Below are 22,102 nucleotides of genomic sequence, written 5' to 3'. Positions count from 1 at the left end.
CTTTAATTTGGCTGGACAGATTTTCATTCATGACGCTGGGCCCCACCGAACAGAGCCTGCCCCTGCCCTGGGCCGTGTCCTCGCCTCCCCTGAGGGGGGGCCATTTTGTGTGAGGGGAGGGGGCCATTTTGTGGGCTCCACGTTCTCCTCAGGGCGGGCATCAACCGCAGCGCGTCCGAGCCGCGCCAGGGCTGTGCCGGCCGGAGTGCGGGGCTGCATGAACCCCTTTCCCCGGCGCTGCGGGGCTCCTGACGCCGGCTGGCAGCGGCCGCGGCCCGCGGAGCGCTCCCTCAGCGCTCCCGCAGCGCGGCCGGCCGCCATCAGCCCTCCGGGCCGGCAGGGGGCGCTGCCGCGGGGCCGGCTGTTCCGGGGTGTCCCGGCACGGCGTGCTCCCGGTCTGATCCCGGTCTGATCCCGGGGTATCCCGGTCTGATTCCGTGGTATCCCGGCACGGCATGAGCCCGGTCTGATCCCGGTCTGATCCCGGTCTGATCCCGGGGTATCCCGGTGTGATCCTGGGGTATCCCGGTCTGATCCCGGGGTATCCCGGCCCAGCGTGGTCCTGCTGCAATCCCGGGGTATCCCGGTGTGATCCCGACGTGATCCCGGCTCATCCCGCTGCAATCCCGGGTTATCCCGGTGTGATCCCGGCCCGGCGTGATCCTGCTCCAATCCCGGGGTATCCCGGCGTGATTCCGCTGTGATCCCGACGTGATCCGAGGGTATCCCGGCCCGGCGTGATCCCGCTGCAATCCCGGTCTGATCCCGGGGTATCCCGCTGTGATCCCGCTGCAGTCCCGCTGTGATCCTGGGGCATCCCGGCCCGGTATGATCCCGGTGTGATCCTGGGATATCCCGGTGTGATCCCGGGGTATCCCGGCCCGGCGTGATCCTGCTGCAATCCCGGGGTATCCCGGTGTGATCCCGGGTTATCCCGGCTCGTCCCGCTGAGATCCCGGGGTATCCCGGTGTGATCCCGACCCGGTCCCGCTGCGATCCCGCTGGAATCCCGGCGTATCTCGGTGCGATCCCGCTGGAATCCCGGGGTACCCCGGCCCCTCTGCCATGGGGAAGAAGGGGAAGCGCGACAAGAAGGGGAAAGGCGCCGAGAAGACGCTGGCGAAGATGGAGAAGAAGGTGTCCCGCAGAGCCAAGAAGGAGGAGGTGACTGGGGGCAGCGGGAAGGTTCAGGACAGCGATGGCAGCAAGGAGCGGATCCAAAGGGAATTTGGGCTGCCCAGGGAAAGGGAAGGATGTAATGGGCTGGAAGGGACCCACATGGATCATCCAGTCCAGCTGCCGGCCCTGCGAAGGTACCACAGCAATCCCACCATGAGCTCTGTCCAAACCTCCTTGAAGCTGGGTTTCAGGGATGCTCCTGCATCCCTGGGAGTGTCCCAGGCCAGGTTGGACGGGGCTTGGAGCAGGCTGGGCTGGTGGAAGGTGTCCCTGCCCATGGGTGAGATTTAAGGTCCCTCATTCTCTGATTCCGAGCAGAATTCTGCTTAAATCCCTCTGATCCCTTGTGTGTGACAGCAGGTGTAAAAGAAGGAGAGGAAAGCACAAGTTAAGGCTCCTTCTTGCTTTTCATCCCCTTCATCCTTTTCTCCTGGTCCTAAAAGCAAATGAGAACCTCTGTTTCTTCCACTCTTAGAGGGGCTGCTTGTGTTTAAGCCTCAAAACAGTGACTTTTCCCTGGTAAAACGTGCTGTTAATGGCCTAATTTAAAGCTCCAAGGCTTGGAAGGTGCCCCTTTGGAGTCTCCTGGCTGCAAGGAGAGCTGGTTCCATGCTGCAAAATTCCCAGGCTTTGGAAATCTCTGCTTGGAGCACACCTTCAGCAAAGTGACCTGAAGTGGGGTGGTGGGAGAGACAAGGCTCAGAATCTCCCATTGCTGCAATCCCGCTCCTGCCCTTGGTCTGTCAGCAGCTTTGGGGGGCAGATTTTGGTTTTAATTGAGTGAAGTTGAAAGGGAATAAAGATACACTGGATATAAAAGTTTCCAGTTATATTTGGGCAGTTATTTTTCTCTAAAGAAAGGGAAACTGTGGGAGTGAGTGCTGGTTTCTCTGCATGTCAAGCTGCTCATGTCTGGCCTTTTCTTTCCAGGAGGATCTTGAAGCCCTGATAGCAGAATTCCAGAATTTGGATGCTAAAAAGACCCAAGTAATTGAGTCATCTTGCCCACCCCCCTCACCCAGGTGAGAGCTTGTGTGAGGTTTTGGCTGCCACTTGTAGAGCAGCTGGGAGTGCTTTTAATGTAATTTCTTTATGTAAAGTTATTTCCCAAGAGTGGAAGGTACAGCTGATATCTGGAGTTACTAAACACCTGGAATACTGAATTCATGGTTAAAAAGAGACCAAAAGCCTGGTTTTGGGCATCAAAATCCATTTTTTAACCATTACATCAGCACAAAAGAGGCAAAGCAGGGTTAGATTTCACAGCTTTAAGGAAAAATGAGAGTGAAGAGGAAGTTTTGGGTTTGGACTAGAGGGCTGAAGGAATTCAGAGGCTAAAAGGACGTGTCATGAGGTAAAAACCACTTTGTTAAGTGGGGTTCACAAACTTGGGGTGTTCAGGAGAGCAGCGACCAGCAGCAAGTGCAGAATAATGACACAGATAAATGGAAAGGAGACAGCCCAGAGTTCTGTGCCCTCATAAAAGTAATTTTTGTTCCTGCCATCCCGGCATTAAAATTCAGGAGCTCACGTCAAAGGGGGAGTTAAATCACAGAGTAACGTGTGCTCCTGAAATAGGAGAGCCTCTCAGACAGTGCCCCATTCATCTTGCTGGAAGTTTTGGAAGAAATTAATTTCTTTGGAGAAGTTTTTAGCCCTGGGGTGAACATCACAGCAGGGTAATTTGGCAGATGATGGAGAGACCTTTGGGGCTGGAGGGCAGAGGTGCTGGTGCCTGAGTTAAAGGCTCCAAGATTCAAGGTTTTAAGGACTTCCACATCTTTTTTATTTTCATCCTCTTTTCTTTCAGGCTGAACTGCTCTCTTTGTGCTCACCCTGAGAGAGACGAGCTGATCCTTTTTGGAGGTGAATATTTCAATGGCCAAAAAGTAATGTATACTTCATTTTCTTCTTTATCTCCCCCCTCCCTCCTTTTCCTGTAATTTGCACGGGTCTCATTTGAAGGGAAATTCAAGGCAGAGTCATAAAATATGTATTTGTCCCTGAATGAGAGCAAAATAGCCTTTTAATTCTGCCATGGCTCTGTCTCATGGCTGAGCAGTTGGCAGGAAGGAGACACGCTGGAACCCATTAAGGAGTCAGAGTGATTGTCTCAGCATCAATATTTCAGGCCTTCATAATTTCTCCAGACTTAATTGTAGCCATATCTGCCCCTCATTTGGGATAACTGGTGAAGAATCTCTTGCACTTCTCAAAACAAGATATTTCTGCACCTTTGCTGCTGGCTGTCTTGGAGATGGGGGCAGCAGCAAATTATTGCACTCAGGAATATACTCTTTTTCCTGAATTTCTGCAGGTTGCAAGTGGTTATTTTGCTCCTGGAGACAAACTGCTCTGGAAAACTCCAGCCTGGCAGTGATATTTGGCCACCTCAGAGTTACCCAGTGTGTTGAACTGAACTAAATCTGCTTTTTATACCACCTGGAGCTGTTCTTTGCTCTGAGCAGCTTTAACCTGAACATCTGTGTAAAGCTCCAGGTTTTTAAGTCCTCATATTTCAAGCTGTCACCAAGGGTTTGGGAAGGAACATTCCAGCCTAGTGGAGGAGTTGCTGCCTCCCAGTGCAGTTCAGGAGCTCATTGTCCTCCTTCCCTGCCCTTTGAGGAGGTTGTGCTTTGCAATCTTCACCCCAAATCCCCTGTGCAGGGCTGGGCTGGGCTGGGCTGGGCTGAGCTGAGCTGAGCTGAGCTGGGCTGAGCTGAGCTGAGCTGAGCTGAGCTGAGCTGAGCTGAGCTGAGCTGAGCTGCTCTTTCCTCTCCCTGTCTCACAGACCTACCTGTACAATGACCTGTACATTTACCACATCAGGAAGAACAGCTGGGCCAAACTGGACATCCCCAACCCACCCCCGAGGCGTTGTGCTCACCAGGTAAAGCTCTGGCTGCCAGAGCAGCAGCTGGGATTGTTCTGAAGGTGATTTGGGATGAGGCTTTGGATTTTTTCAGCTCCTGAGGGTTTTTTGCCTGTCTTTGTTTTCCTCCTAATGGGCTGCCAGTGGTGTCACTTCACCTTTTCTGTCCAAGGTGCTCTGGTCACTGGGTGTCCTCTGGCAGTGTTTGGTGTGGAATGAAGATTTGGGGCTGTATCTGTTGATATGGCAGAACTCAAGCAGAGCCAAGGGGGAGATTCTTCCTCAGAAATGAATTCTCTTTGCTGCATTCTACAAGGACCAGCTCAAATCCATAATCCCAGGGGGCCCTGAATTTTCAAACTGGAATTTGACCAAAGTCCATTGTTCCCTTCATGGCCACAGCCCTCATCCATGAGCATCCACTGCTGCCAGCAGGGAGCACTTGGGCTCTTCTCCACCTCTGCAAATCCAGGTCACTGGCTGCTTGTGAGGATGAGGAATTTGGGGTTGTTTACTTCATGTGAACACCTGCACGGTACAACCTGGACCAAAGACTAGTATTTTTTGTATTTTGAGGTCTTTGGCCCTCAGCAGCTGATAGATTTTCTTACCTGCTGCAGCCAGTGAGTGAATGTCCTTTTCCCACCCATCCCAAAGCTCCCTGGTAATATCCAGCACCCCAGTTAGGTTCATATCCCTTTGTAAAATTCTTAAGTGCCACAGCTGTGAGCTGTGTATCCTTGAATTGAAAGATTCTGCCTTGATTTTTGGGCTACTTTGTGTTGTTTGAAATAGAGCTTGGTTTCAGAGGCCACATTCCAGCAGCCAGCAGGTGGCTGTCGAGCAGCTCAGTCCAAAGGGAGCAGCTCAGGAGCTGCAGCTGGATTACAACAACAATAAATCGAGGAGTCCTGTTTCAGCAGTGTTTCTGTCTGATAATTAATTATGGTTTCACAGGAGACAGTTCAGCCTCATCAGCTGACTGGTTTGTCTTCCTTGTGGCTTTATATTTAATGCATAGCTCAGAGTTAAATAGAAGTGTGTCTGTGGGTGCCAGGTGCATGTTTTTACTTTTATTTGTCATCCCTGGTCTCTGACACACAATCCACTGTTGGAGTTGAGGTGAGAGGAGCTATGGGCAGGTTTTGGCAATTGTTCAAGGAAGAAGGTTTGGTTTTGTCATGAATTTCAAGCCAGCTCTTGGAAAGTTCACCCACAAGTATGAGCAGGCTGTTGCATAAACCTTTCCTTTAAGCTTTTAAGCACTGGATGCCCATGGAATTCAGGCACACATCCCCTTTGTTTAGGTAACTTCATGTTCCTACAAATCCTGCCTCAAAGCACACCCTGGATTTTCTTATTTAATAATTTCATGTTTGGGCTGGTTTATAGCAGGGCATGGTCCTGTGTGGGGCTAAAAATATTTTTTTTTTTTTTTTTTTTGCTGGGAGAGACAGTCAGGGAATGAAGCCTTGAAAGGAAAGAGATCATTATCCCAGTGTTGAACTGTGATGGGTACCCTGGAGAAAACACAAATTGAAATTTGCTCAGCCCCAGCATTTCCTTCTTGGGATTCCTTCCTTCTTTCTTGGTCCTAACACAGATAACTTTAGTGGAGTCTTGCTCTTCTCCCTGCACGCCAGAGGTGTTTTGGTGCTGCTCTGTGCAAGAGAAAAAAAAAAAAAAAAACCCAAACAAAAAACCCTCTCTGCTATGACACAATCAAAGCAGTAGCAGTCTTTCCTCTTGTCCAAATGCTGCATAGTTCCTTCTGTATTTCAGTTTTCTGTTTTGTTTTTTTGTTTTTTTGTTTTGTTTTATTTCTTTTGTTTGGTTTTGAACAGAGAGAGTTGAACAGTTTTTGTTACATTAATCGCAAGATGTTTCCTAGGAAACTTTGAACTTCCTGCAGGAGGTGGGAAGAGCCCAGCTTTTAGTCCAGCTTTCCCTTGCTCTAGAGAAGATGTGCTAAACACTTTTAATTCTGCAAATTCTCCTTCCTTCAGCCCCAGAGAGCTGCTGCTGTTCCCTGGGACTTGGAGGTGTGTGTTTGACAGGGGAGGTCCTGTGCCTGGCCTGGGATCCTGCTCTGACCCAGCTGTGCCTTGTCCTGCAGGCAGCTGTGGTGCCCACGGCTGGGGGGCAGCTCTGGATCTTCGGGGGGGAGTTTGCCTCTCCCAACGGGGAGCAGTTCTACCACTACAAAGATCTCTGGGTCCTGCATTTGGCCACCAAGACCTGGGAACAGATCAAGTAAGTGCTGGGCCCTCGTGCCTGAACCGTTCTTTTGCCAAGAAATTTGGATTTCTGATCCCTGAGGTCCTGGTGTTCAGTGACTCTTTGGTGTTGGCCTCGTGAGGAGCTGTGCTGGTGTGATCCAAGTTTGGTTCCTGGTTCAGTGCTATGGTTTCCCAGCTCTCCCTTAAATACAGAGGTGCCTGTGCTCAAAGGGGTGAAGAAGACTATTGTAAATGCAGGTGAATCCAATGGGAAGAAATGATGATGTCTGACTCAATTCAGAGGGCTGAATTATTTCTTTATTATAACTATGCTAAAATACATTGATATTCTATATAAAAGGAGGATATTAAAACTACATACTACTTTCTATGACTGACACAACTCATGAGTTCACACACAGGTGGGTTGGATTGGCCATCAGGCTCAAACAATCCTCACCAGAATCCAACCAAGCAATCACCCCAGGTAAACAATTCTCTAAACACATTCTATATTGGAAAAACAAGGAGCAGAAATAGAAATTGTTTTCTCTTTCATGTCTCTTTGTGCGCCTCTATGAAAAATCCTGAGAGGGAGAGAAATGTGCTTGCCACAGAAGACACCACTGGACAAGCCAGTTTGTATCTACCCAGCTTCACTCCTGCCATTTGCTGCCTTGATATTCCTTGGGATAAACAAGCCAGTAATTCAGGCCTGTCAAAGGAAACAGGTGCCAAAAGTTTTTGACAGGAGTGAAAGTGTAAATATTTTCAGTGGATCTGGCCCAAAATCCTGTGTTGATGTTTCTTTAACCTTTGGCTCCTTGCTTTGGCTGCTCCTGTTTGTATTTGCATGAGAGGAGATTCTAGTGACATCCAGTGGACTGTGAGGCAGGAGATTGGCTTTGGGTCTGAGTTTGCCATTGGCTTCCTCTTGGATTTGGGATTGTCTTGTACCCAGGACACAGCTTTGGGTGCCTCCAGATCACCCTCAAAGTGCACTGAGAAAAGCAGCAGCTTTTGATCACTTAGGAGCTCCATGTTCTTCCTTCAGGTGGGAACACCAAATCTGGCCAGGTTGATCCCTTTTCACCCTGTTAGAGGCTGTGGGGTGTGTTAGCTGTGCCTGCCTCTCCTTGCACAGTAGCTGAGGCTGCTGTGGGATGAGCTGTGCAGGGATGGAGCCAGGGACCCACTGTGCCTGTCTCACCTTTTCCCCTCTCCCTGCAAAGTGGGAGCATTGCTAGTGCCTGACAAGTGGGAATTTGGAGTCTGCTCCCTTTGAGCTTCCTGCCTGGTTTGAGTGGTCCTCTGTCCTTCAGCCCTGCTGGAGTTTTGGGAACACCCGTGCCCTGGTCCCAGTGTTGGAATCAGGCAAAGCACATCCCCTCCCCAATCTTGGGCTGCTCCTGGAGCTGCATTAATGAGGCAAAGGGAGGGAATGGCTTTGTTTAAATGCTGACCTGGCTGAGCACAAAAATGCAGATTTCTGCTGCCTCTTTGCTTTTCCATACAGCATCTTGGTCAGGAGGCTGCTTGGAAAGGGGAACAGGAAAGGGTAGAAGTGAATGTTGGCTTCTACAAGGGATTTTATCCTGGTTCTTTTAAAACTCTGGTCATGACACCTGCTGCACCTCACCTCCTTCAGCATTTCCCATTTGTTGGGATCATGGTGGGGAACCATCTCTGGCACCAAGAGCCTTCGCACACACCAAGGAATTATTCTATATATCCAATGTGCTGCCAGTGTTACCTGAATAAATGCCAGGTGACAGACATGGGGAACAGATTAGTGTGGGGTTTAGAAAACGTCAGTTTAGTGTGAATAATAAAGTAATAAAATTAATTATTAATGAATTATTAATATCTGGACAAGAGAGGCAAAGTTTCTATTTCTCTTCCCATGGGAAGGATCACGAGTGCCCCATTCCAGGTGGGTTTGATGTGTTGGTTTGTCCAAAATGACCCTGCTGTGATAAAAGCATGAAATTCTAGGAAATCTGGTTATTCCAGCTCCCCAGCTCAGATTCCAGACAATGATGATGTCCTTCCTGGCCTACAATTCTGCCACAAACCATCCTGGTGCTGTGAGCTTGATTTTGAAACACTTGGGAAGAGAAAACCTTGACTAGCTCTGAAAACTTCCCTGTGCTGGGGAAGTGCAGCTCCATTTTCTCCTGGCACAGAGCACAGTGGTGTCAGGCTGCCTGACAGAGTTAAAAGTTGCTAAATTTAGCAAGATTTAGCTGTGTTTCCTTGCATTTTGCATGCACAAAGATGATCCAAACCCAGCAAATCCCAGCCCGTTAGAAGCCGTGCCAGCAGCTGACTTTGACTTAGTGCAGCCACCTTATCTTGTGTGTGATGCACGAGGTTTCCTCAGTCCATGAACTGTTTGTTACCCTGCCTTGGAGCAGCAATATTTTAACCTAATTGCCTCATTTCTTCCCAGAGAGAACATTCCCAGTCTGCTCTGTGAGTCCCAGTGCCCTCCCTCAGGGAGAGACAGGGAGCATCCTTGGGGCTTGTGCTTGGCAATTGCCACATCCCTCCTCTGCAGCTCCCTTCACCAAAATTCTGGAATGCTGGTGATATTTCCTGTAGGATTTGGTGGGATGTGGTGCTGTAAATTTCCCAGTTTCACCAGTCTCTGTTTAACTGGAGCAGTCCCTGCAGTGGAGGATGGCCCAGCACAGAGCTGGGTCTGATGTTTGCCTCTCCTTGCTCACCAGAAAGATCAGGTCCTGCCACACCAGGTAGAAGGTGCTTAAAGAAAAGGGTGTTTTGGTGTAAATCAAGTAGCTTGTCAGCCCAGAAATGAGTTTGTTCTTTGGCAGATCAGGATGCAGGTGTACAACTGTGGATTGACTTTGCAAGGAGTTGGAATTGAGAATTTTGGCCTCTGTGCCAGTTGTGTTTTCCCTTCTCTGTTTCCACCTGAGCATGCAGACACGAGGGGACAGAATCTGTGTGTGCCACTGGTGTAAAACAGCACAAATCCTGAGTTCAGTTCCTCTGCAGGATAAAAGTGCTCTGTCCTCAAGTGCCCCTGTGATGGAATGTTCTCTTCATCCCCACTTTTATTATTACTGAGCATTCCCAAGCTTCACCTGAGCATCCTGTGGATGAAGAGGCAACTCCTGCAGCCTGTAGGCACTGGGACAAGTAATTCATGAATCTGGGGGCTGAACCCAGCTCTGGTTTGTTACTTCAAGTCCCAGAGTAACTCCACAGGCAAAAGAAAATTCCTTATGGAGCAACTCAGATCAGCCTCATGCTGCACATGTGTAAAGCCAGTCCTTAGCCAGAGTTTTTAATCTATTTTTAAAAAAAGTCAGGAGAATTTACAGCTCCCTCCTACATGTCTGCCTTCTGGTGTCAACCCCATGAAATAGAGCATTAATCACAGAGTCTGGGAAACCATTTCCAAAATGTTTCTTTGGGACCAGGAGTACTGAAACAGGTAAAAGGGGAGAGTTTGTGCTTGGGAAAGAAGTTCCAGGAAGATCCTCCTGGAGTGGGAATGAGGTTCTGCATCACTGCCAGTCCTGCCTGACTCTGCCATTTGTGCCTTGGAGTTAAATCTACGTTGGTGGGAGCTTTAATAAAACACATCAATGAATAAACTTTTATTGATTTTGAACTCAGAGGAAACCTGTTTGAGAAACAAGGCACAAGATATTCTCTGAGAAGAGGATTTTAGAGCTCATGTTGGGTTTAATTCATTCTCTCCTTAAAAAAATGAAAAGATGATTTAAAAAGTGCCATCTTTTGGAATAATGACACAGGAGCTTTGTTACAGCAAGAGAAAATAATGATTTCAGGTCTTGATGAAATTAATACCAGAGGTGCTGTTCTGCAGGGTGATACTTAAAGATCCAGTAAATGCTTGGAAAAACCTCCTCTCAGTTAGAATAAAGAGTCCAAGCAATCAATATTAATTCAGTCTTCCTCAAACGCTGCTGTTCTGGTGGAGTTTCTCATTATCACCAGGGTGAGGTTGTCATTTTCCATGGTGAATAAGGGCCCTCATTTTCTCTCTCCACAGAAATCCATCACCACATTCCCAGCTCCCTGCTGCCACTCCACAAGTGTGGCCAGGGGGTTGTGGCTTTAGGTTTTGCTGCTGTTTTCAACTTTGTTTATTTAGGCCCTGATTGTGCAATCACTTCCACACCTTAGGGCTGCTTGTTGGAGGAGTCTTGCTGGGCTCAGTGGTGCCGGCTGGGAGCTTTAGGAGACTCCCCAGTGAGGGAAAATGGGATGGATTCATCCATGGGGGCAGAGAACACACAGAGCAAACCCTCCTTGGCCTAGAGTTGGCTGTGTTGGAAAGTTGCTGGGGTTGTTTTTGTTGTTTTTCATGTGATGCTGTGGAGGAAGGTGGAAGAAGGAGGGTGAATCCATGTTGGGGTGGTGTCCAGCTGCCCAGCTCTTTGGGAGCCTTTTGGATGGGACAGATGGAAGGGGTGTTGCTTCTTCCTGGAAATGGAAGCTGCACATTTAACAGAAAAGTCAGGAAAGCTTGGAAGAGCAGAACAGGAATGTGTGGCCGCTTTTGAGTGTGTTGGGTTAGAAGGGACTTTAAATCCTATCCCATTCCTCTCCCTCCATGGGCAGAGACACCTTCCATCATCCCAGCCTGGCCTTGGACTCTTCAGGGATCCAGGGGCAGCCACAGCTTCTCTGGGCACCCTGTGTCAGGAAGAATTCCTTCCTAACATCCCATCTATCCCTGCCCTCCTTCAGTGGGATAATGATGACTTGTTTTGCTGCAGTGTGCCTTTGTTCTTGAGGAAATCTGGGTAATTCATGAAGTGTTTTCACTGGTTTGGTGTCATACCCAAACTGCAGGTGGATGAGTGAAGGTGTTGTTGGTTTCCTGAGACACTGAGGGAGGGATGGGGATGTCAGAGCCAGGCTTTGTCTCTTGGTGCTTGGAGAAAACATCTCCGTTTGGAGTGTCTTCCCTGCAATTGTCAAGTGCTGCTCATTAAACCCTCCTGAAGAATCAGCTCCTGAGTCATCACTGAGAAGACTCTGGGTGCTGGTAGGGTGGTTTATCTCTAGGAATAGAACTGCCTGTGCTGCAGTCCCAAGATTTCCTGGAAGAGCACCCATCCTGTCCTGGGGAAAAGCAGACACGGATTGAGGCAACCACGTTCCCAATGGTTCAAATTTCCAGGAGAGGCTGAGCTCAACCAGCTCAGCTGCCAATAGCCTCAATAAAAATGGCCTGAGGCACTACCAGGACAGGAGATTTTGCTGATAAATGGAATTTCTTTGTGTTTCAGGGCACCAGGGGGGCCCTCTGGACGAAGTGGACATCGGATGGTTGTGTGCAAAAGGCAGCTGATCATCTTTGGAGGGTTCCATGAGAGTGCAAGGTGGGTTGCTGGGGTGGCTGGGAGTTTGAGTCCTCCTTAAAAAAGGCAGCAAAATTTTGCCAGTAACAGAAATCTGGGTGTTGATGGGAGGATTATCCTCAGCAGGACTGGGACTGAACTGGATTTTTTGTGTTAGAAAGACAAGGGATCTTGATTTAAAGTCTTCAGGTGTGGGAGAAATCATTGTAGCACTGAAGCAGCTGCCCATCCTTGTAGCCAAAGCTCAGTCCAGCACTCTTGGCCTCTGAATCTTGTCAGATCCTTGTCTTGTAGGGGTGGGGGCTGTGAGCAGAGCTCTGAAATGCTGTTTTATCGTGTCCTGAGTGTCCCCATCACAAAATGTGCTGTGCCCATGTGCTCTCTGCAGAGATTTCATCTACTACAACGATGTGTATGCCTTCAACCTGGACTCCTTCACCTGGAGCAAGCTGGCTCCTGCAGGGATGGGGCCTGCTCCAAGGTCTGGCTGTCAAATGACTCCCACCCCTGAGGGCAACATCATCATCTATGGGGGCTACTCCAAACAGGTAGGGGACATCTGTGCTGAGGCAGGGGTTGTCCACAGGCTGGCAACCAAGAGAGGCATCTTCTCTTTCTGCCTTTTTTTCATGCAGTTCTGCTGATTGAGGGGCTAATCTTGGTTCAGATGATTTCTCTATTTTCCCTGCTGTTCTAATCCAACAGAAGGAATTGATGTCAGTGAGGGAGGAATAAGCAACTGGGAGAAATGACACTTTTTTGGCAACTTAAAGCATTCTCAGGTATTCCTTTGTGCTTCAGCACTTGCAGGTTAAAAGCAGCAGTTGCCAGGAGACTTTTATTTTGTGCCATCAGTGGCAGAGGTGAGGGAGAAAACTCAATAAGCCAAAAAAGACTTTTGACAAGCACCAGGCTCCCTCAGCTCTGCTCCTTGCTCCGTTAATCCTGGGAATTTTGTACCAGAGAGCACATTCCTCACTGAGCAGGTATCCCTGTGTCCATGCTGGGCAGCAGGAGGGAAGTGTTTCATTGAGCAGAAGGCTCCTGCAAAACCTTTTCATGTTGGGAATGCAGGCAGAGGCCCCAGATCCTGCTGCTGCCGTGGAAAGGCAGCAGGGGAGGAGGACGCCTTGTTCTTCTGAGGGGACAACATGAACAAAGGAGGGAAGCAGGGAGAGGGGAGAGAAGGGAGTTGGTCTCTCTGTATATTTAGAAGCATTTGTGCCTCCTCAGGGCCTGAGCTTTGGGCTCTGCCTCATCAGATGTGCCTTGGATTCAGCAGCAGTAAGGACACTGAGCCTTCTCCACCTGAGAGGGCTTTGTCCTCTTCCCTGTGCTGTGTCCTCACTGCTGAGGGTGGGGAGGGAGCCTGCACGCCCTGCTAGGTGTGGAGCTCTCCTGGAAGCAGCAGCTGGGCTCCAGGTGCCCCATGGAAATGTAAAAGTCTCATGTGTTTGCAGTTGGTTCTGTTCCACTGCTGCTCCGGGTTGGTGGGAGCTGATGAAGGTGAAGGAGAAGGGATGGGGGAATGCAAAGCTGTCCTCAGCCTTTGGCAGGGCACTGGGCAAGGATGGGAGCTGGGGGAAGTTCTCTCAGCTTGGAAAACAGCTTGGAAAACAGACACTCCATGAAAGCAAAGCAGACATTCCATTAAAACAAGGCATTTTCCATAGATGTTAAAAATCTCCTTCCTTTGTCATGCAGAGAGCTCTGTGTGCTTCTCTGATTGTGGCACAAACTGACCAAAGCTCTGAACAGAATTTCCTCTGCAGCCTTCAGCATGCTCCTGAAAATTCAATTCAGCAGGCTATGGCCCCTCTAGGAGAGACCCAATTCCGTTAATGTGTGGCTATTTAATTCTCATTGTGTCTTCACTTAGAGCTGATTGTGGAGCTGAGTGTCTGGGTTTGCTTTGAAGTGCAGAAAATGTGTTTGCCTGGGATACTCTTGGGAGAAGGTAGACATGGAGAAAACAATACTTAATTGGAGTTGGGCAGCTACAAGAGAAGACTTATTCCTTGTCTCCAGTTACAGGGGCAGATACTCCAGTCAGGGCTGCTATGAAGACATTTTGGGGAGTTTGAAGACATTTCTACATCTGAAACCAGGCAAATAACCAAGCAAAGCACCATTCATCAAATGCAGAATATTTCAAGGAGAGGCAGGACTAAATCACACTTGGGATGGGAAATTTTGAGGGGAAGAGGGGAGGAAAATCATAATAGCTCTTCTTTTTGAACAGGGACGTAATTTGGCTGTCACATTGCTGGAGCAGGGTGGTGACATGGCAGGGCTGCTGTCCTGTGATGAAGGCAGAAAGAGAATTTTGGGGCCTGCTTTGATTTCCTGAACTTGCAGAAGTGATGTGAGAATCTCTTCTCAGTAACATGTCAGTCCAGGGCTGAATTCCTTTCATGGGACCTAATTAAAATTCTCTTTCCTGGCTGGGGAAGTAGAGGCAGAAAAGATGGAGTGACTTTCTGAGGCACTGCAGGACTTGCAGAGTCGGGGCCAGCACCTTGGTCCCCATACACCTTTGCTGTGGATTTTCCTGAGCAAACCAGGCTGCACATGGTGAAAAAGGAGTTTTCCAACCCTGTGTGTGACTGCCTTGAGATGCTGATGGCTGATATTTGGAAGGATTCTCAGCACAAAGGTGTCTCTGTTCCTGTTTCAGCAGCAGCCTGGAGATGATAAAGACAATTTCTGTCATCTCCCACTGAAGGGGGTGTTGTGGGTGCTGCCAGCTCTGCCTAGAACAGACCCCAGATGGCCAGAGGAGCTCAGACCTGCTCTCCTGCAGATCCTAAAGATGTCCTCAGCCCTTTGCTGTGCTGGGGATGGGGCTTGCTGCAGCGAGCTGCATTTTGGGCTGTCTGAAGCACCGAGGCCTCTCCATTGCTAGGCAACAGAGGGGCTGGAGCTGCTGCTGCTCCACCTTGCAGGTGCAGCTTACAGGCCAGGGGAGGGCTGGAGTTATATCTGGGCAGGGCTTTGGGATGCCAGAGATGGCTGGGGTGTGGGGATCTTGTTGTTTTGGGTTTTTTTTAAGTGGCAGTTGTCACAAAGCTGAAGTGGATTCTGCTGGGAGATGTGGAAATGCCTGAATTGTAAGGTCTGGTGGGACTGGTTCCCTCTGTAGCTCTGCCTGCTGAACTCTTTTGCTGTTTGGGTGTTTTTGAACGCTGTTGATCTCTTATCAGGCAGATTTAGCACGTGGAGAATCCCACTTGCACTTCCCAAGCTCTCTGTGCCTCAGTTGCTTTGCAGCCTGGCAGCAGAGTTGGAATTTTCAGCTGGTGCCTGTAAAGCTCTTGTAGCTCCCCACTGTACCTGCATGTGCAAACCACAGGCTGGCCACTGTGCACATCCAGGTTCATGCTGGAAAACAAAACACCTGGAGCTGGAAAGCACCAAGGACAGGAGGGGAGCAGGAACCTCTTGTGAGTGATGGAACGATTTCCTCAGGGCTGCCTTGTCCTGGCTGGGAGGGGATGGATCTCTCCAGCAGCTGGAAGTGCCTGTGACAACAAAGACTGACTCCCACTCCACCTCAGCAGGGTTTTCTGAGCCCAGGGAGCTTTGTCATGTTGCACACGCAGTGTGTTTACTACAGGGAGCTTTTCAGGAGAAGGGAATGTGAATTTTCCACACAGCTGCTCTCTGTGTTTGCTCTCTTGCCTCTCATGCAGTGCTGTGCTCCTCACACTTCACCTGGGTGGAGTTGTGCAGTGCCTGGAGCACAATTCCCTCTCTTTTCCCTAAGAACTGAGCATCAGTCCCAGGATACCAGCATTGGATACCAGCAACAACAAAACCTGCCAGGTGCAGGTGTGCAGCAGGAGAGGGCTGGACCCAATTGGTTTTAATGCCCTGTGACAATTCATTTCTCTTCTCTGGGTGCCAAAATCCCTGCATCCTGTAGTCTCCATAGAGCTCATCTTCCTGAGGGCTGGCATGCACTGGTGGGATGCACTGGTGGGATGCACTGGTGGGATGCACTGGTGGCATCCTGGGAGCAGAGTTCCTCATCCCAGGAGGAAGGGAATGACAAGGGAGCTGTGCATGAAGGATGGCTGGATAATGACATTATTAACACAGCTCCTGTGGTGGTGTGGCACAGAGCTGCCTTGGGATGCTGCTGTTGCCATGAGCACTGGAATCCAGAGCTTCCAGGGAGAGGAGCAGGGAATTCACACTGAAAATCAGGCGTTTCATGGCTTCTGCTGAGCTTTCACCTTTTGTCCTTGCTGCTGCCTTTTGCAGGGATGGGAGTGGAGTTTCTGCTCCTGTTTAGGAGGATGAACCTGTTGCTCAGGGCTGTGTGAGACATGTGGCAAAGCTGAATGACCCCACACGGCCAGCTGCAGGGGACAATGCTGTCACCTCTGCTGGCTCAGGGGGGTGTCAGGGACCCCCAGCCTGGGCTGGTCACAGAGGTGGGCCACGTGAGGTCATTGCAGGTCAGAGCTGCCCAACATCCAGGGCAGAATCTTAGAAGGCCTTGCAAGCCCTGGAAAGTTCTCATTTTCCACTGGGGAGTGGGAATCTGCTCCTTTTACAGGAGTTACATCAGCCCCTGAGAGCACCTGGTCCTCTCTGGGCAGAGTCAAAGGCAGGACCTTGGCTCTTCTGTTTCCTCAGTGCTGCCCACCCTTCCTTTGCTTGCAAACCAGCTGGTTTTAATCCCCCGTGACAATTTATTCTGCTCTGAGTGCAAAAATTCCTGCATCCCATAGTCTCCATGCAGTCACAAATCCCCAGAAATCCGTGCTGCAGCCTGGAGAGCCCTTCCTGCTGCCACAGGCAGGGATTTTGGCACATCGCAGGGAGTATCCCTGCTTTGAATCCCACGGTTTGGAGCTCCCTGATGCTCCAGAGTGGCCTCTCCTTGCCCAGTCCCAGCGTTTGCATTTCCAGTTGGATCCCCTCTGTTTCCCTGAGCATCCCTGTGTTTTCCTTCCCTGCAGAGGATCAAGAAGGATGTGGACAAAGGCACCCTGCACACGGATATGTTCCTGCTGAAGGCTGAAGGGGCAGGCAAGGAAGAAGGTGAGCACTGCCCTGGGAATGCAAATCCTCTCCCTTCATTAGAATAACACACCAAAAAACCTGGAATCTAATTCCCCTCTCAGTGATAACTTTTGTGTTGTCCCAGTATTGGCTCAGGAAGAAATCCAGGAAAAGAGATTTTAGTGATATTTTTTTTTTTTTTTGGTCAGTTTGTATGTGGGAAGGAATTAAAACAACATTTCCAAATTCTTGTTTCTGGGACATTTTGATCAGTGCTTTGCTGTGCACAACAGAAAATCTTGGGGATTGCAGAATTCTCCTGTGGTGGGGTATTCCTGGGTGGATGCCAGGGACCTGCTAAAGCTGCTCCATCCCTCCCTCCTCAGCTGGAGAAGGGAGAGAAAATCCAGTGGGGGACTCATGGATTGAGATAAGGACAGGGAATATCACTCAGGTCTTTCCCTTCTCCAGGCTGGACCCATTCCATGGGCTACAATCCTTGTGGGACAGATTGATCCATGGTCGTTCTTTGGTTATCTTGGATTGGAATAGGAATTCCATCACTTTCCTTAGGAGATTTTCTCCTTGACTCGGGCAGTGGGACAATTTTCTTGGAGCTGAATTTTTAGAATGTTAAAATTGTGATTGATTTCGCCAAACTTGACTGTCTGGGATGGGGTTTGGGGAGGAGAGTTGGTCACCAGCACTGTCTGCACTCCAGGCCCTGTTTGCATTATTCCTGTTTATAGTTTTATCTTGCTGGAATTGCAGTTCCTTCAGAAGCACAGGGCCTGGCAGTGCTTCTCCCCTGCATTTCAGGGATTTGCTCTGAAGTCAGAGTAGAAGGGATTGGAGAAAAGCAGAGGGATAGAGCACAAGTCTTGTCCTGCTGCTGAGCCCTCTTTTAAAGCCTGGTTGGGGCTTTTTGGGATGATCTGTGTTTATTTTTGGGGGTAAGGCAGCGGTGCAGGGTGGCAGAAGAGGTGGAGAGAGCTGATGGAAGGTGGGAGGGCTCCATGGGATAACTGAGGGATGTTTTTTGGTGCTTGAAGGCTGCATCAGGCCTTGTCTGAACTCCACCCTCCAGTAAAGGTGCAGACACTTTAGAGTCTCCCTGCTCTGGAAATACCCTGAAGATGAGAACACCCTGCCATGAGAATATCCAAAACAGGGCACAGAACTGATGCCTCAGGTTTAGCTTTTCTATTTTTCACATTCTGTGCTGCTTTAGTGTGTATTTCTGAGCTTCACATGAGGGGATGCTGAGCTCTGTGCACAGAGCAGGGAGACAAAACAATTCCTGCTCCAGCTGGGCACCAAGGACAAATGATCCAAACCTCAGCCCAGGAGCACAAACAGCGTGGGCTGGAGAGAGAAAAACAAGCAGGGTGGGACTGATGGGCTGGAGCTGGAATGGGACAATGAACTCCAAGGTGCCAATGGAGCAGAACTGATCCCAGGGAGAGCCCCCGGGAGCGCTCGTGCATTTTGGGACCATTTTGGTTCACCTTGGGTTCATTTTGGGTCCATTTTGGTTCATCTTGGGTTTCTTTTGGGACCATTTTGGTTCATCTTGGGTGCAGCCCTGACTGGGCTTTTGTGCTGCCCAAGGTGGATCCATGGAGGAGAGCCTTTAATAAATCCCTGCTTTATTCTGTGACTCTGCCCAGCCTCTGTTCTAGCTGAGCCTTCACAAAGCACCAGATTTCCTTGCTGGAATTCTGAGAGACCTTGGAATACATGAGCCAAGCAGGAATCTCTTCTGCTGGTGCTCACATTTGTTCTTTCCATTGCAGACAGGTGGAGCTGGAGTCGCCTCAGCCCCTCTGGAGTGAAACCCAGCCCCAGGTCTGGCTTTGCCGTGGCCACTGCTCCGAACAACCGCTGCCTCCTTTTTGGGGGGGTGCACGATGAGGAGGAGGAGGAGAGCATCGAGGGGGACTTCTTCAATGACATTTATTTCTATGACATCGGGAAGAACCGCTGGTTCCCTGCCCAGCTCAAGGTCTGGGGTGAAACAATTCAGTCATTTCATCACCTGGCACGTCCTTTATGCCTGGTTTGGCCTCTTTGAGATTTCACAGATTGTTTGGGTGGGAAGGGACCCTAAAGATTCTCTCATTCCACCCCTGCCATGGGCAGGGACACCTTCCATGAGTCCAGGTTGCTCCAAGCTGTCCTTGGACATTTCCAGGGATGGAACAAGGATTTTTCTCTCTTGGAAGGAATCCTGTATTTCTGGTAGCTCATTGCACCTGAGCGATCCCTCTCCTCCTGGAATCAGGCTGCCCCATTATTGTGGAATACAAAATGAAGCAAAGCAGCTTGAAAACATATTTCTGGTGTTTTGCTGAAAGCTCTCTCCAGGCCAGATGAATCTGACATGAGAGGAGTTCATTCAGAGCTGCTGTGAAAAGATTTTGGGATCAAACCCCTCCCTTTTCTCCCCAGTGCTGATGAGCTACCAGAAGAGATGAAATATTAACCTTGTCTCCAAGAGCTTCAGAGCTCAGCTCAGCTCTTTGATTGTGTTTGAACCACTCTCACAGGCCAAGAGAAGTGCAAACCTGGTGCAGCTTCTCCTTCCCCCTGCCCCTTCCTGGCTTTGTTCTCCAAATGGAGAAGTCAATCCCATAATAACAGGCAAACAGCCATTCAGCTGGTTGCTTCAGCCTTCCCAAACGGATTGTTTTCCAGCCCTTTCAGAGAGTTCTTCCAAGACCTGGAGTGCTGCCTGGTAATGGGCTGTAATTTAGCACCCAGCAATTGTTGTGATTTCAGGAAATGTGGGTTACTTTCCCTTGCCACACAACAGTGGCCTCTGTGTGTTTGTGGCACCTGGGAGCAGGAGAGCTGCTCCTCTTTTAACAGAGGAGGCAATTCCACACCCTGGATTCTCCAGGATCTTCACTGTTCCTTGGTTTAGGCTGGGAGAAGCTCATGCTGTAGGAGGAATTGCACTGATCACTTGAGACTTTAAATTGTGATGACAAATAGGAATTGCTCCTTCCCTCCGTGCCGTCTGCATGAACTGCACGCAATTCCCAGGAAACCTCCTGTCATTCCTGTTCTCAGGGCCCAAAAGCAGAGAGGAGGAAGCGCAGGCGTGGCAGACAGGCCGAGGCAGAGGCTGCTGGAGGGGAGGAGCTGCAGCTGCCACCTCCCCAGGGTCCCCTGGAGATCGTCAAGGAGGTGGTGGCAGAAGATGGCACCGTCATGACCATCAAGCAGCTGATCCCTGGAGCTGCAGAAGACAAGGACAGGTCTGGCTCAGAAGAGGAGGATGAGGAGGAAGAAGGTGGAGCCCTGGGCCAGGCAGTGGAGCCGTGCCCACGCTCCAGTGCCATGGTGGCAGTGAAGCACGGGGTCCTCTACGTGTACGGGGGCATGTTCGAGGTGGGCGACCGCCAGGTGACCCTCAGTGACCTGCACAGCATCGACCTGCACAGGATGGAGCAGTGGAAGGTGCTGCTGGAGATGGATCCAAGTAAGCTCTGCTGCTGGGAGCTCTCCCTGTGCCCTCAGGGCAGCAGCAGTGAGGAAAATAAAACAACTCTGGTGTTTTCTCGGGGTGGTGGAGAGCCTTTGAGTGGAGGTGTTCCCTGGAGAGGAAAAAGTGTCTTACCTGTGTGGCTCAGAGCTTTGGGGTCACTGTAGAGTCAGCTCTGCCCTGTGGAAATCCAAGAGCTGTGAACAGAGCTGTGGTGGCATGAGCCATCCTGGGAATCCTGCTGTGCCACTGCTCCAAGGAACAGGGATGCTCTTGCCTGTCCCCACTGTCTCAGGGTGGTCCTGCAGAGCTTGTGGGCATTACCTGGGGTCAGCTCTTTGTACCTCAGTTCTCTCTTTGCACCCTAATTCTCTCTTTGTGCCTCTCTTCTCTTTCCTTTCTCATCAAAGAAACCCAGGAATGGCTGGAGGAGTCAGAGTCAGATGAAGAGGAGGATGATGATGTGGAAGGTGCAGAGGGAGGGGAGGAAGAAGAAGAGGAGATCTCTGAAGAGGAGAGTGAAGATGAGGAAGGTAATTATTAATAAATGCTGTCTCCATACTAATCTAAAGTGGGGTTTAGTGCAGTGCCTGGTTCTGCTGCCAGCCTGGAAGGTCTCCCTTGCATCCAGGTGAGTTTTCCAGCAGAAGCAGCTTTCCTAACACATTGCTCTTGGAATAAAAGAGACATTTTCCTGCTTGCTGGTAGATTTTTTCAGGCTGTTCTGTTCAGCCCCACATGGGCTGGCTGCTGTGGCCCTGGTGAGCTGTGTGTGACCTCTCTGTCCCTCTCTTTGCCCAGGGGAGCAGCAGCACCCAGCAGTGCAGCCTGGGGAGGCCCAGCCCCACTACGTGGCCAGGACAGAGCAGTACTGGCTCAGGCTGGCCCGTGGCCACATGGGCCCCGAGGCCAAGGACAAGAAGGTGCTCAAGGTGGCTCATGCCATGGCCAAGACTTTCCATGAAGATGCCATCCAGATGTCCTGAGGCTGCTCCAGGAGTGAAGGAAGGTGCTGGGAGCAGTGGTCAGCCCAACGTCCATGCTGGCTCCAGCTTTTCCCAGCTCTGGGCTGACCATCCTGGATGGATGCTCTGGGTCTGCTGGTACTCCTGGGAATGCTGTGGGAGGCTCCTGAGGAGCAGGATTGCTGTCCAAGCACTTGTTCTGATTGTCCTGGGCTGTACAAGACTGACTTTGTTGTTCCAAAGTTGTCTGGGGTCTGTGTAGACAAACTGTGCACATGACAATGGTTCACTCTCCCAGATTCCTGACTGGGGCCAGGCGTTCCTGCAATAAACTCACTTGGTTATATCACCTTGTTTTGCTCAGTAAATCCCATCCCAGCTTTTGTTCTTGTTTTCCTCCTGATGTGGAAGAGGGGTTGCAGTTCCTGCTGTGACATCTGCAGGCTGAGTAAAGTGCACCAGCAGCTCTGAGATGCCTGGAAAAACCTGGGAGTCCTTCCCTGCCTTACCTGTGAGATGCACTCAGAGAAACCTCCTCCTTTTCCATGTTCAGTGTAGTTTTGCCTTTGTGGAGTTCACTTTTTCCCCCTGTTGGTCCAGTTGTCCTGCAAATGACCTCTTGATGACCAGTGAAATGTCCACCTGCAGACCTCACTGAGGCCAGGAAGGAGTGGGCTGATCCCAGGATTTTGTTTTTTCAAGGCATCCCTTCCTTCCCAGCAGAGCAGTGCTGTGTCCTTGGGGACACCAGATGGGATCCAAGTGATGCCTGGAGGTGCCACCAGGACTGGCTGTCCTTGTGCAGGGAATTCCAGGTGCCCTGGGTATTGCTGTGCCAGGGCCATCCCCAGGGATGCAGCTCTCCAGAGAGCAGGGCTGGGATCTGCTGGGCTAATTAGGACAGAAGGAAGATTAAATAGAGCTGACAGGGAGCTTTAATTGGTGAGATAAAAACGTGGCTGGCAGGGAGGGACCTTCTCCACGAAATAACAGGTGAG

At 50.2% G+C, this 22,102-nt stretch overlaps 1 protein-coding gene across 2 annotated transcripts; it reads left to right on the top strand.

Annotated features, from left to right (window-relative positions):
• Positions 1-368: 368 nt before the first annotated feature.
• KLHDC4 (kelch domain containing 4) lies at positions 369-21,450 on the top strand. 2 transcript variants are annotated; one of them, XM_085589945.1, is made up of 13 exons: positions 871-1,013; positions 1,046-1,164; positions 2,110-2,201; positions 2,990-3,068; positions 3,971-4,069; positions 6,168-6,304; positions 11,565-11,657; positions 12,025-12,184; positions 16,607-16,688; positions 18,446-18,654; positions 19,725-20,136; positions 20,550-20,672; positions 20,941-21,450. In XM_085589945.1, exons 2-13 carry the CDS (start codon positions 1,066-1,068, stop codon positions 21,123-21,125), a joined length of 1,770 nt encoding a protein of 589 aa, XP_085446071.1. In that variant the 5' UTR covers positions 871-1,013; positions 1,046-1,065; the 3' UTR covers positions 21,126-21,450. The 2 variants fall into 2 exon arrangements, with proteins under 2 accessions (XP_021382616.2, XP_085446071.1); XM_021526941.4 differs by having other exon boundaries at positions 369-1,164.
• Positions 21,451-22,102: the final 652 nt, after the last annotated feature.

The sequence above is a fragment of the Lonchura striata genome, chromosome 11 (genome assembly GCF_050655825.1).
Source record: "Lonchura striata isolate lonStrDom1 chromosome 11, ASM5065582v1, whole genome shotgun sequence".
Lineage (NCBI taxonomy): Eukaryota > Metazoa > Chordata > Aves > Passeriformes > Estrildidae > Lonchura > Lonchura striata.
This window is presented reverse-complemented; position numbering and strand designations above follow the sequence as displayed.

Excerpts from the sequence above, each read along its gene's own strand:
- KLHDC4 (XM_021526941.4), top strand. The coding sequence starts at position 1,066 with ATGGGGAAGAAGGGGAAGCGCGACAAGAAGGGGAAAGGCGCCGAGAAG. Across the intron at positions 4,070-6,167 it reads CGAGGCGTTGTGCTCACCAG|GCAGCTGTGGTGCCCACGGC; the intron begins GTAAAGCTCTGG and ends CTTGTCCTGCAG. Across the intron at positions 16,689-18,445 it reads AGGGGCAGGCAAGGAAGAAG|ACAGGTGGAGCTGGAGTCGC; the intron begins GTGAGCACTGCC and ends TTTCCATTGCAG.